The 14,955-nt window shown below is 37.7% G+C and overlaps 1 protein-coding gene across 1 annotated transcript; it reads left to right on the forward strand.

The window, feature by feature from the left end:
- The first annotated feature begins 6,976 nt into the window (after positions 1–6,976).
- Positions 6,977–7,969, forward strand: LOC131033556 (DNA polymerase II subunit B4-like). Its single transcript, XM_057964789.2, has 2 exons — positions 6,977–7,337; positions 7,944–7,969. The coding sequence occupies exons 1-2, from the start codon at positions 6,977–6,979 to the stop codon at positions 7,967–7,969; spliced, it is 387 nt and encodes a 128-aa protein (XP_057820772.1).
- The last annotated feature ends 6,986 nt before the right edge of the window (positions 7,970–14,955 follow it).

The raw sequence follows: 14,955 nt of genomic DNA on the forward strand, positions 1-14,955 counted from the left end.
TTAAGTCCTGCGAAATAGTGAAAGGAAAAAACATGTTCAGCTGTGTGCATTTGGTCTGGTTTAACGGGACTCCATCTCGCTCAAGATCTAATGACTGACATTGATTTGCAGCCAAAACTAGCAAGTGAAATACCTTTCATGAAATGGCAAAAAGGCTTGGCGGGACCTGACGGTGAAGACTTTTCAAACGGCTAAAAGGTGATCAAGTTCAAAATAAATCAACGGTTCGCGTTGTTTCATGGCTGAAAGATGCAAGCATGTTATGCCCTGCGAAATAACGAAAGGTTTTTGGCTCGGGCAAAATAGGTTTAATAAAAGCATAACAGATGCGCAGGTTCCCAAAGATCCAACGGTTAGCACAGTTTTGCATAAGAGAGATGCTCGAAGGATAGAGTTCGCGAAACAACAAAATGACATGGAGTTCCAAGCGAGCAGTCCAGTTGGTTGAGATGGCGAGTAAGATGGCACCACGTGGCAAAAAGTCAAAGTAGTTAGCAAGTCAAATCTAGGGATTAAAAGGTGGGTCCAAGAGGATCAGTCATGTTGTGGGGTGTGAAGTGACTTGGCAGATCCATGTGGCAAGGATGAAGTGGAATTCGGTGTTTTCTCTCAGTGAATAAAAAGTTGACATGTCAGCTCGGGAATGATTAGACACCAGGCGGATAGAACTGAGTCAGAGGGCACATGTCTGCCGAACCTTAGTAGGTTGTTAAGCATCGAGCAAGTCAACTCTAATCTAGCGGTCTGCGTGAGTTCACGAAAGTAAAATGCTCGCATTTTAAAACCTGCGAAATAGCGAAAGGTTGTTGGGGACCGAAGAATAGATAAAGCATGAAGGTAAAAGGGGATCAACTCCGAAAAGATCCAAGGGCTCACGTTGTTTCATGGCTGTGAAATAACCAAACATTAAGGCCTGCGAAATGGCAAAAGAGAAAAGAAATTTCTTCCTGGTGTAAAGCTTGATGGTGATGTGTCGATTGACACGTGGTTTCAAAAGGGATTGAGGGCACCAAGGTGTAACCGACGGTTATAAGGGAAATACGACACGTGGCTGACTCTGAACTAAACTCGAAGAGTTTTCCAAGGCTAATGGCTGAGCGCCACGTGGTATTGGTAACCAGTGGAAGAGAGGGGTAAGCGAAGCAAGGATAAAGGTCTCACTTAAAGGATGGTCATCTCAGGATTGATCCAACACTTTGTGTTGTTTCATGATGCAAAGTTGAAAGTGGGTTAAGCTATGCAAAATAGCAAAAACCCGTTAGCCGTCAGGATGAGGCACGGTTAGTGGAAAAGTTGACAGTCCCGGTAAGGGTTAAAGGTCAAGCGGTTAGAGTTCCATCTAACGTTTGGCGTAGCTTCACGAAAAGAAAGTGCTCACGGGATAAAGCTTACGAAGTGGGGAAAAAGAAGTAGGGCCTAATGCAAAGGCAGAGATGTTAAGACAGTGTAAAGATCGATTAAGTTCCATTTGATTGGACGGCTGGCATGATTTCGTTAAGCAAAATTGCTAAGATGTTATGCTTTGCAAAATGGCAAAAGAGCAAAAAGGAAAATGCACAGGCATGTTGTGACCCGTTGGAGCGAAATTTTTGAATTCTTCTATGAATTCAATTCTAAAGGGACGGCTGAAGCATGCGGTATCAATGTCGTGATTAAGAGCCTGACTACCGTATATGATCTCGTATCAATTGAATGAAGGTATCATTCTAAAGAATAGTTGCAGAGAAGTGGTTGCAGAGCTAATTTCTTCAATCGCAGAGAAAGTTTCTTCATGCAAAAAATAGGTTCTCTTATACTCTTGTTTGGCAATCACTTAATAGTGTGTTTAAATTAAGGTCTTGATTTGTCATAGAATAGTTGGGGGTAATAGTTAGATTGCTTGCATAATTTTTAAAGATGGTACCTAAGAGAGAATTGTCAGGAAAGGTTAACTACCAGGAGAGGGCTATCTATGATGACTTCCTTGAACAATTGAAATTGTCAACTAATGTGGCCGCAAAGATAAAATAACTTGTGCCAAGAGCTCCTCGCTTAAAAATAGGAGAGGGATTATATGATAAGGGTAACTGGCTAAGAGACCCTCAAATTTGGTTGTTTGGGTTGGGATTGTTTAATGTTGGATTTGGCATGAGAAACTCCTCAGCCCTGCAAAACAGTATCTAGGAGTTGGATGTTGGCAAATTAGTGGTCCCTAGAGTATTCATGGATGTGGATCTCCTAACTCAAATTGCACACAACTATGACCCAATTATAGGAAGCATCAAGGATATAAGTGGGAAAACCCTCATTGAAATAAATAATGAGGAATTCTGGGCTTAGTGAATTTGCTAATTTTCTAGAGCCTATTAATTTTAAATCACTAGCTCAGGTATACAATGTGTAGAGGAACCACCTTAGAAATTGGCCTCTTAAAGAATTCTTTGTGAAGATAGGTGGGTTGACAGTTGTAGGACCCAATACTGAAGAACCCTTCTCATTAAATCTATTCACCCTTAGGGCCAAACGATTATATTGGTCACTCTGCCAAATTTTAGGAGAGGATGCTGAGGCAAATATGCCCACCCATTACATGCTGATGGTTGCTCAGATTTTGAATCCTTCTCTTGCAATGACCTTTGATTATGCTTCCTTTATCACTGATGCTATCTATGAAGGATTAATAGGAATAAAGAATGGGAAGGTAGATAGGCCTTTTGGATGGTATTCCCTCCTGATGCATTTATTTTTATTCAAGGGTGGTGATTATTTTGCAAGTGGGATGGATATTGTGAAAGAAAAGAATGGAGAGAAGATGCCAGTGCAGTTATGGAGTACAGTGTTGTCATGGGACAGAGAAGATGCAAGCTTCTTGAAGTTTGATAAGTGTTTTACATCTAAGATCAGGACCCTCCTCTATTCAGAGAATCCAAGAGTCCCAAAGGTTCTTTTGGAATTTATTAGGCCAAAAGAGTTTGTAGAGAATATAAAAATTGTTCATAATTGGGGTGATATTTACTTATACCCTGTCTCCACAGTTTTCAAAGTATATGGTTTCACAGGCACTCCATTTTTGTTACCCTATCAAGTCCCTCTTAAAGTGGGAATTGCAGAGATCCTCAGGAAGATTGGTTGTGTGCAGGAGGCAGAGTTAACAGGTAGAGGTAAAGGGACCATTTTTCCTACAATTACCATAGCACACCAATTTGTGATAGTTAAAGGAGGTTGGAAGTGTTTTGAAGATTTCCTTCAACCGTATCATTTGTCAACTGCAGTATCCCGATGTGCTGACCCTGAAGACTTCTTCAATGGAATGTTTAGAAAGAGGGCAATATGCAGAGGTAAACATCACAAATTCTAGTTTCCTGAAGACCTCATTAGGAATGAGTTTGATCTAGATGAGCAAGAGATAAGGAAGGAAAAGTGGGTGGCTTATAAAAAAGCCTTAGACTTTGTACACCAATTTGATACCAGCTATGACCCATTGTCTAGCTTCCACCCTTTTGAGGAGAAGATAAAGTTTCTAATTCTTTGTTTTGAGGATGTGATGCAGACTTTGAAAGAAAAGAGGTTGTAATTAAAAACAACCCTGAGAAAGCAAGACTGGTTCTAAGTAGGCCTGCATACACTAGAGCAATCCCTCCTGGTGACTACATGTTGCATAAGAAGTCCAATTACAGTGTGTTGATGCCTACAATAGGGGAGCCCTCTACTTCAAAGGGGAAGAGGAAGATACAGGATGTCATTGACATTCAAGATAGCCCAAAGAAATAGGGAGTGGGAAAAGAAATACAATCTGATGAACCCTTGTACTCTCCATCTCAATCCCCTATCCATATAGGAGATGAACAGGTAGTAGCTAAGCAACTATTGCAGCTAGGTAGCCTTGGAGAGATAGCGTATACATATGATGAAGTGGAAGAGGGAATGCCATAAGAGCCCCTTACTATTGAAATGAACATCACTACTGATGAGTTCAAAGGCCAGGAGTGGGATCAAAGAAGCCAGTGAGGATTTCTTGGCTGATGATAATTTTGTCACATCAGGAGCATTCATGCAATTTGTGTGGAAGTAGAACATTGACAAGTATAATGCAAGGTGTGAAAAGAGAAAAGGTGAGCAACCTCACAAAGATTCGGCTGTGGTGGAGGAAGAACTAAAGCAAGAAATGGCTGATGAGTTTAAGACCATCACTCCTAAGCAGGGAAGAGACATGGTGGCATAGGCTGGGGTACTCATTCTCCCCGAGTGGGACATAGAAGATGCCTTGGTATTAGAGGTAGTAAGAAAAGAGACCAAACCTATGGAGAGGGTCACTTTCAGCAAAGACAATGCTGCACTGGTCATGTGGTCTCTTAAAAGAGATGTAAATAAGAGAAATAAGAACACCCCAGGGTCAAGTTACCTTGGTGGAATGATAGTTAAAAGAGTTCAGAGCACTGGGGTAGTGGAAGCTGCTAGCACTATGCTAGAAATTGCAAAGTTTAGTGTTGTAGTGGCAGAAAGGGAGGCCAAGGAAAAGACAGATCTCCAAGTTAAGCTAGAGATAGTTTTAAAAGCCTATAATAGTGCCAAGGAAGATGTAAGGGGTAAATATAGCATCATTGCCAAGATACAAAGCCAGTTGGCAGGACAGTACCATCAAGGTGAGTCTTCAACACTGATGATCTCCTCTTCTCCTGTAAGACCTCCACCTACCAGCCCCATCATTGAGCTCCCACCATCTCCAACACCTTCTGGCTCTCAATTGGTTGAGATTACTCCTCAGGAGTTGGAGGATTTAAAACAGGCTCAAGCCTTGTATGCAAAGAAATATGAAGAAAGAGTAAGGGCTACAATTTCAAGTTTTGCTGACAACATGGGGGCCTCATTATTTTATAACAACATGAGCAAGATTCTAGATATGTGGAATGAACTTAATGGAGATAAGGCCATTTTAATGCCTATTTTTGACAAGTGGAAGCCTAGAGAGTAGGATTTGGAGCTTATTTGTGTATCCTATGATGAAGAAGGGGCTGATCTTATTATCAAATCCACTTGTGATACCACAAAGGACTTAGTAAAATTAACAGAAGGAATAGATAATGCAGATAGAAAGATCAATTTGTACAAGAAAGAGTACACTGATCAGGTATTTGAATTAATTCCAGGGGGTTTTGCTAGCCCAGTTCAATTGAAGGACAAACAAGAATGGCTTAAGGAATTAGAAGCCAAATTGTCAGTTAGAATAAAAGGAATTATTAACTCAGAAGATGCTTCCTTTTTTGTCATAACAATTGAGGAGATAGAGAGAATCAAATCTCATTATGGTTTTCTCAATTCAGAGGTTAACAAAATGAGGCATTCTTGGAAAAGGTTAGCCAAGGCAAAAGCAAAAGTGATTAACTTCGCATGGCCAGCTGATGATGATACAATGAGTGGACAAGAAAATATGCCATACAAGATGTAGAGCAGTTAGAAGAAGTTGCAACTGGACAACAAGTAGAAGAAGCTACGGAGGTTGAAAAGGACTTGTAACTGCATTTGTAAAAGATTTTGTAATTTCTTCTTGAAAAGTAATGATTGTAACAAACTCTCCTAGGAAAGTCCGAAGCTTTGTATGCATCCATATTGTTATAAATGGATACCAGGACTAGTAGAGAGATGATCGCAAAGAATTGTAAGAAAACGTTGCAGAAATTTATCTGAGCTTTTCCAAGTTTTAATGGAGAATATTCGAAGGTTTCTTGTAATACTTTTTTGAAGAAAATATCAATATACAGACCATTGGTTTTGAGTTAAAACTTTGTGTCGTCTTCAAATGTGTTTGCAAGTGTTTACTGTTTCATTCTAAATAATCCAAGGTTATTTTGTTTGAGTAGGAGTTGTAAGGCAACTTTCAGTAGATATGTTTCTTAGCTTTTCTCTTCAGGAGGGGAATTAAATATGCAGGAATCACTTCTACTAGTAAATTCCTTGTGAGATATTTTGAATCTTGATGAGCGTAGTTTAATTCGATATGAATAAATTCTTATGTGTGTCAGGCATATAAAGGGATCCACAGAAGCCAAACTAATGGGATATGTATAGATATTTGATTGTGGGAGTATTGTTTGAACTTAGATGACTATGTGACCTTGGATAAGGCACTGGTATAGATTGAGGTTGTCTATTACATATTTTGTAGGTCAATACTGAATATGAGTACAATTTTCATTCCTTTGTTTCAGTTAGTTTTAAGATGATTAGATCCATTGGTTTTCTAGACTGGTTTGCTATGGATTTATCATTTAAAAGTGTGAATTTAGTTCACAAAGGTATACTCGTCTGGACTTTGAATAGGTCCGAAGTGTAGAAGGTTAAATCAAACCTTGTCATATGTTATTCTAGAAGTTTCCTTCTCTTTAATATCTCTTCTGCACATAGAGTTATCATATCATTATAAGGATGTTGAAGTGAATCAGATTTTGAAGACAATAGTAGGGTTAACCTAGCCGTTTCCAAGATTTCCAAAAATTGGTCTAATGGCTCTTTTAAGCTTTATGGGGCTAAGTTTAAGCTGGACACTAGGCTCATTTCCACTATGACCGGAATGCCCCACACTGGGCTTAATTTCTTTTGAGACCTTAAAGTCTCCAACAATGTGGTTAACCTGTTCCCGCGAAAAGAGAAAGAGAGGGCCAAAATTGGCAAGGCTATTGAGGGCTACTACGAAGCTGCAAACATCAAGAAGTTGTGGGGCTAGGTTCTAAATGCAATTATGGAGTACATCACAGTTGAAGTTCATTTCTCTAGGGCCCACACCTACCACTTCATGCTCTTTAACCATTTCAGACACGACAAAAAGGTATCCCTGTTGTACTACCTTTTTTGGTCCCTCTCCAAGTCCCTCAACAAACACAGGAATAACCCTTCCAGCCTGATTCTCCACTATGGGCTTCTGCTGCTCATCTATGAGCATTGCAAATTGCTCGCCCTACTAGAAAATAAGAGGATTTCTGCCTCTTCGGGCAAGAGAAAGATGGAAGAGGGAGAAACTAGAAAGGAGAAGGTGTCCTCCAACAAAAAAAGGAAAAGCGTCCCTGGGTTGGAAACAGAGGACATTGTGAAGGAAAGTAGCGGAATGGAGACGAACGATTCTAACGGTGAAGACAGTTGGAAAGATGAGGAGCTGGGTAACAAGGAAGAAAGTGGCGATAATGAGCCTGGTCAAGAAAGCCCTACCCTCAGTGATTGCCCTAGTAAGGACAACAACCATCTCATGGAAGAAGTGGATCCCAAGGACAATGAGGAAACTGGTGTGAATTTAGAGAAGGAAATGAACAAAGACTTTGAGAAGGACTTGACTGAGGATAGGGATAGCGAGGACAAGGAAAGTGTTGGTAAAGGGCTTATCCTAGATAACCTCAAGAAGCTCTCTGAGGCTAGCATGGATTTTGATAGATGGACCTACGAGACCCTGAAAAACCTGGATAAGAAAGGGATAAAAATGGATGAAAAGAGGGAGGATGAAAACAAAAAGCAGATTAATTGGAAGCAGGAAATGAAGAATAAGGTAAAATCGTTGGAAGAGGGAAAAGAAGCGATGAAAAATTTGATGGGAGTTATCCCAAGTATCCTCTCTACTGTCACTAAAAACTTGGAGGACATCGCCAAGGTCGTTGATCATACCTGCACTCCAAAACTGGCCATGGATCTTGAAAATGGAGGAAGACACCATCCAGACTAGAAGCGGTGATGCTACTCCGGTGGGCGGTACAATGAAGAGAACCAGGGCTAGTATCAAGAAAGTTGTGGCTACTTCAACAAAGGATCCCCCTAACTTCAAAGACAACATCAAAGAGTTGTATGAAATCAACAACACCTTGGCTAAAGCCCTGGAAAAAATCTGAATGCTGGAAGGCCTACTGGCTTTATGGGGTTTTTTTGGGTTTTCTTCGGTTTTTCGCTGGTTTTTTTGTGGTTCTATTCTTTTTTGTTTCTTGTAGCTTTTCTGTTTAAGTTCTGCTTGTAAAGGGTTTCTGGGCCCCTTCAAAACTTTCTTTTTCTTTAATAAAAAACATCCTACTAAATCAGAAAATCAATTTCTTGACATCAATGACAAAATAATATTGTGAAGATAGTAAACATCCTTAATCAGTTATATTCATAATTATCAACAACCTTCTCAATATCCTCATTGAAATGCCAACAATCTCTTATTGTCTGTTATAATGCCAACAATCTCTTATTGTTTGTTATAATGCCAACAATCTCCCCATTTGGCATTGATGGCAAAACCGATTGATTTCACTTAAAAATTTGAATTCAGATTGTTGTGATTGTGATTGCTCAGATTGTTGAAATGCTCTCCCTCTATCATTAGTCTTCTCCCCCATACATTAGTCTTCTTCCCCTTTGACAATAATGCCAAAAGAAAACTAATGCATAATTTTTTCCTGTGTGAAGTAATTCCTTTGCTGTTCGGTATCAACTCAGTCTCAGTTAGAGCATTTTATCTCCAATTCCTGTTCCCTATTTTTGTTTCCTGCACACCTTTAGAAAACATCCTAAAGTGTGTAAATCAGCATCAACTCCTAAAATATATTCTTTAGAGTCATCGAATTGATGCTTTCACCGAATTCGGTCAGTGAGTAGAAGATAGGGGTAGGACCCTAACTTACTTTTGAGATACTCAAAAGTATCTCTTGGCAGTGGCTTGGTGAAGACATCTGCTATTTGTTCCTTTGAACTAACATACTCCAACACCACTTTCTTCTCTTGAGCTTCTTCTCTAAGATAATGATATTTGATAGAGATGTGCTTTGTCTTAGAGTGCATAACAGGATTCTTTGAAATGTTAATGGCACTAGTATTATCACAGAATATAGTTACTAGCTCGGTAAATTTTTCATTTATACCTTCCAATAGTTGTTTGATCCATGCTATATTGGTATAATTTAATGCTGCAGCAACATTTTCAGCTTCTGCTATAGGCTGTGAAATACATCCTTGTTTTTTGCTAAGCCAACACACTAGTCTTTCTCCTAAAAAGAAAGCTCCGCCACTTGTGCTTTTCCTGTCATCTATGTTGCCTGCCCAATCAGCATCAGTATAAAATTTTAAATCAAAGTCATTTCCTTTCTAATATACTAAGCCATAATCCTCAGTACCTTTCAAGTATATGAAAATTCTCTTGATTGTTGTCATATGTGTTTCCTTGGGATCTACAGAAAATCTTGCAACTATACCTACTGCATGTGCTATGTCTGGCCTATTGTGAACAACATATTGCAACTTTCCAATCATAGATTGGTAAAGTGTCTCATCAACAGATGTAGATTCATCAGTCTTTGATAGTTTACAGTTGGTAGTCATAGGAGTACTTACTAGTTTTGAATCCTCCATTCCAAATTTCTTCAAGATTTCCTTTATGTACTTGGATTGAGTAATGAAAATCTCATCTTTCATTTGCAGTATCTATAGACCTATAAAATACTTTATCTCACTAATTAATGACATTTCAAATTCTTTGCTCATTTCATTTCCAAAGTTCTTGCATAAAGAGTCATTTCCACAAAAGATAATATCATCAACAAATATGGCTGAGATCAGTATTCCATTTTCATCATTCTTCATGTACATATTGTTGTTTTCATTTGTCCTTATAAAACCAATCTTGATTAAATAAGAGTGCAATCTTTCATACCATGCTCTAGGTGCTTGTTTCAGACCATATAAAGCTTTGTTTAATTTACATACCTTATCTTTATTCTCTCCTTCAACAAATCCTTCAGGTTGTTCAATAAAAACTTCTTCTTCTAATATACCATTCAGAGATGCAGATTTGACATCCATTTGATATATTTTGAAATTTTTGTAAGAAGCATATGCCAAAAATGTTCTTACTCCTTCAAGTCTTGCCACAGGTGCAAAAGTCTCACCATAATCAATTCCCTCTTCTTGAGCATAACCTTTTCAAACTAGTCTTGCTTTATTTCGAATGACCTCACCTTTTTCATTCAACTTTTTTCTGAAAATCCACTTTGTATCGATTACATTTTTGTCCTTCGGTCTTGGGACCAGTGTCCATGTGTCATTCTTCTTGATTTGATCAATCTTTTCTGTCATAGAATTTATCCAATCTTCACTATTAAATGCCTCTTTCACTATCCTTGGTTCAAATTCAGATATTAGACATGTGTTTTGTCTCAGTTTGTTTCTTGTCATCACTGGATCATCCTTATCTCCTATAATCTGACTTGATGCATGATTCCTTCTGACATACTTGGCTAATATAGGCTCGATAGGTTCTATATGATCTTCTTCATCACTCGGTAATTGGGAATTCTCTTCATTTCCTTCAATAGTTTTCTTGGTAGGACTTCTCGGTTGAACATATACAAATCCTTCATATTCTTCTGGTTCTTTGGAGTTTCCTTCATCATTTCTTTCTGCAAATTCATCAATTTTCACATTTGCACTTTCTACTATTTTGTTAGAGGATTTGTTCAGACATTTAAATGCTTTGCTTCTAGAAGAATACCCAAGAAATGTTCCTTCTTCACTTTTCTGATCAAATTTACCATTTATGTCATCTTTGTGAACATAGCATCTACTTCCAAAGATTTTAAAATAACTTACATTAGGTTTCTTGTCATACCAGATTTCATATGGTGTCTTCAAGGTTCCTTTCTTCAGTTGTACTTGGTTCAGGGTGTAAACTGTAGTGCTGATTGCTTCTCTCCAAAATGTTTGAGGTACCTTGTTTTCTATCATCAAGGTTCTTGCACAATCCACAATTGATCTGTTTCTTCTCTCATCTATCCCATTTTGCTGGGGTGTTCTCAGTGTAGATACTTGCCTATTTATATCATGATCATTGCAGTATAAGTTAAATTCATCAGAAGTGAACTCACCTCCTCTATCAAATCTAAGACATTTCAGTTGTCTTCCTGTTTCATTTTCAATTCTTGCCTTGTACCATTTAAACATTTGAAAAGCTTCTGATTTTTCTTTTAAAAACATTACTGACATCATTCTTGAGTAATCATCCACAAATAATATGAAATACTTATCACCATAATAACTTGTAACTTTCATAGGACCACAAAGATCGGTGTGCACAAGATCTAAAATTACCTTAGAAGTGTAGGACTTGTAAAGCTTGATCTTGTCATCTTGCCCATCTGGCATCCTTGTCATATAGAATTCTTAGGTTTCTCAAGACTTGGTAGACCTCTTACTCAGTGCTTCTTGCTTATTTTGATTAGATTATCAAAATTTACATGACAAAATATTTTATGCCATAACCAGGTATCATCTATCTGTGCATATAGACAATTATTTCGAGTTGAGTCAAGGTGAAATGTGTGACCTTTTGTTTGTGTCTCGGTAGCTGCTAACTTCCAATGCTTGTCATGAACTTTGACAATTCCTTTCTGAAACTCTATTCGGTATCCTATATTGTTTAGCTGTGCTACACTCAACAAATTGTATTTAAAATCTTCAACCTAATAAACATCATTACATTTAGCATTGTCAAGAAGTGTTATACATCCTTTACCTCTCATTGGACATGGTGCATCATTACCAAATCTTACATAAGCTCTATCATAATCTTCTAACATAACAAACTTGTGTTTATCACCTGTCATGTGATGTGAGCATCCACTATCTATGATCCAAGAATCATTAGTATTTATGTGAGATATTAAAGCTTTTTCTTCGTACCTTTCTTCATCTGATCCATCTTTGATAGACACATAAACAACTTCCTCTGTATCATTTTCATTTGATTTATCATCATTAGATTCCTCATCAGCTATTAGACATGTCTTTTTATCTCTTCTTCTGAAGTCTCAGTGTCCTTTGTAATGATTATCTTTTTGTCTATCATCTCAGTAATCTTTCTTTTCACTGGATTCTTTGTTAGGGCAATTAGAAGTCATATGTCCTATTCTATCACAGTTAAAACATTTCAAAGGCAACTTTCCTTTGTACTTACCTTTTCCTCTCGATAGCCTTCTAGCTAATAGTACTTCAAACTCTTCTTGCTTTCTGATTTCTTCATAAAGTTTGTGCACCTCCTCCATGTTTTTGCAAAATCTTTCACTTTCTCCACTGTGATTCCCTTTAGAGTACTTATACTTTCTATCATTGTAATCATCAGATTCATCAAGATGAAAAGAACTAAATGCAGACTCAATTTTATTTACCGAAGACCCACTATTGTCAAAGTTACTTAATTCAAATGCATGTAGCTTACCAATAGTAGCATCCAAAGAAACTGACATATTGGGTACACTTGGATTGCATAAGCTGGTAGAAGGGTTCTTAATAACTTACTTGTGACATCCTTCTCTTCAATGGTTCCTCCTGCTCCTTTGATTTGATTGACAATCTCTTTTAACCTTGTACTGTACTAGGTTATGTTCTCACCTTCATTCATTCTCATGGATTCAAGTTGTCCTCTTAGACTATCTACTTTTGCTCTTTGAACATGTTCATCACCACCATACACAGATATGAGCTTGTCACACATTGCCTTGGCATCATTGCAGCCTTCTAGATCATTAAACTCTGAGTCGGTCAATGTAGATGTTATTTCAATCATTGCTTGAATATGTTCTTGCTTTGCCTTTATCTCTTCTATTGTCAATGGATAGGTGCTAGGTGTAATGAAATCATTCTCTAGATAATATACAACATATTCTCCAACTCCTGATAGGTGCAGCTTCATCCCTTTTTGCCATGTAGAGAAGCTTGACTGTTTAGCTTCGGTGCATCCCTCTTATACATCTTTGGATCTTTTCCTCAAGTACCTTTAAACTTTTTCTTCCAGAGTCCAAAGCTCTGATACCAATTGATAGTTAAGATACTAATTGTTAGGTACAGATGCCAAGCTAACAAGATGAGAGACGGGGGTGAATCATACAAACTTAATCTTCAATATATTCAACAGATTCATCCTCGGTAGCTTAAACAGATATATGTAATCAAAACTGTAAAACATGCAACCTTAAGAACACATAATCATAACAACACTCATAACACTAGATTTAACGTGGAAACCCAAATAGGGAAAAACCACTGTGGGATTTAGAACCCACTAAGAAATATACTCTTCTAGAGTATGCTCGGTTAAAAGAAAATCCTGTTAAAGATTATAAACACATTGCTAGATGTGACCCGGTTAAGGGATTTCCCTCAGAGCTGTTAGGATCTTCACCTTGTTAGAGGTGACCTTGTTAAAGGGTTTCAAACACTCAATTAGAATGTCACCTTGCTAGAGGATTTACAAATAAGACTGTTAAGTCCACTCGGTTAAGAGATTTTCTGTCACTTATAAATAAACAACAGTAATGAGTATGTCTGTAACTTTGCATCTAAATGCTAAAGCAGATTCTTATTTGCTCAATACAATCTAGTCAGAGGACTTATCTTGTCCCTCTGTTGGGCTCCTTACTCTGTTATTCAAACAGGTCTTCAAGCTTCTGTGCTCGGTAATCACTATGTAGCATCCCTATGCTTACACTTGCTCGCATGCTTTGTTTATCAAGAGTTCCTTACATATAAACAATTTGCTAACCACTTAATCTCTTTGATCACATTTCCCATGATCAATCATAAGCATCAAATCTTCAATCTTGACCAGGTTCAATGTATCCTTCGATCAGAAAATGTTTTACCTTGCCTTGGAACTTGCATATATTTCTTGGAACTTGTGCTAGGGTATTGCAATTTAATCTGAGCTATAGATCTTCCTGTCGATCTTCCATTGCCATAGATCCTTAACAAACTTCATACATGTTGTATCAATCATTTAATCATATCCAGCTCATCAGCTTCCATCATTAAATAACGCATGTATACATCCAATTCATTCTATTATTACTCGGTTGCAACTTGGTAAATACTAAACTTCACTCGGTAGACATTCCGCCTTCATTAACTGATAGCGATAACCTTAGGGTTTATTGACTAAGTTCCTTAGGTTTTACCGACTAGGTTCCTTGCTCGGTAACATAGTATAGTATTAACCTTACAAACAATAGCATATGTAGGATATCAAAACAATCTAAACAACATGATCTCATCATTGTCTAACTTGGTAATAGTTGCCCATTGAATAACTTATTCCTCCCCTTATTCAGCACATTCTTTCTATGTCTTTTACTGACATATTAATTCTCTTCAAAACATACTTCTTAAGATATGACAACATCTTACTAAATCAGAAAATCAATTTCTTGACACCAATGACAAAATAATATTGTGAAGACAGTAAACATCCTTAATCAGTTATATCCATAATTATCAACAACCTTCTCAATATCCTAATTGAAATGCCAACAATCTCTTATTGTCTATTATAATGCCAACAATCTCTTATTGTCTATTATAATACCAACAGACAGAGTGATGCGGAGGCCAAGGGAGAAATAGTTTTCACAAGCTGAGCACTCTCCAGTCTCTGATCAGGCTAGAGGATTTGAGTTCACATGCATGAGGACTCTAATGCAGTCATAAATTGCTAGGGTCACAATTTTATGATACTACATTTATCCCCTACTTTATCGGGAGTATAAGCATATACTGATAATGCCGGTAAAGTACAAGGAAACAAGATTGAAAGACTTTCACCATGTTAAGGAGGCAAGATGCACTAAGCCCCTAGTGGACTTAGAATCTTACGACTTCGATTGACAAAGTAATAGGGAAAAATCGAGAAGGGGAGAACCATGACTGCAAGTAGCAAAGTTCCCTTTACTATGAGTCATGAAAGCAAGGATACTAAAGATTACAAAGCAAAGCAAAGTTCACTAAGTAATTCTAAGTATTGCAAGAAGGAAAGTATGAGCTTAGTGTATGTCCCCATGTTAAAGTGATCGCATGCACCTTATCGAGAGCAATTTCTTTAAGGTAAGATATGCCCAAGAGAAATAGAAGAGAGGGAGCACATTATCACAAGGATTTAGCCCCCAATCGAGATATAAACCCAAGGATAATGAACACAAA

This window comes from Cryptomeria japonica, chromosome 3 (genome assembly GCF_030272615.1).
Source record: "Cryptomeria japonica chromosome 3, Sugi_1.0, whole genome shotgun sequence".
Lineage (NCBI taxonomy): Eukaryota > Viridiplantae > Streptophyta > Pinopsida > Cupressales > Cupressaceae > Cryptomeria > Cryptomeria japonica.

Coding starts and splice junctions, on each gene's coding strand:
- LOC131033556 (XM_057964789.2), top strand. CDS start 6,977: ATGGAAGAGGGAGAAACTAGAAAGGAGAAGGTGTCCTCCAACAAAAAA. Junction 7,338..7,943: donor CGAGGACAAGGAAAGTGTTG/GTAAAGGGCTTA, acceptor TGTTTCTTGTAG/CTTTTCTGTTTAAGTTCTGC.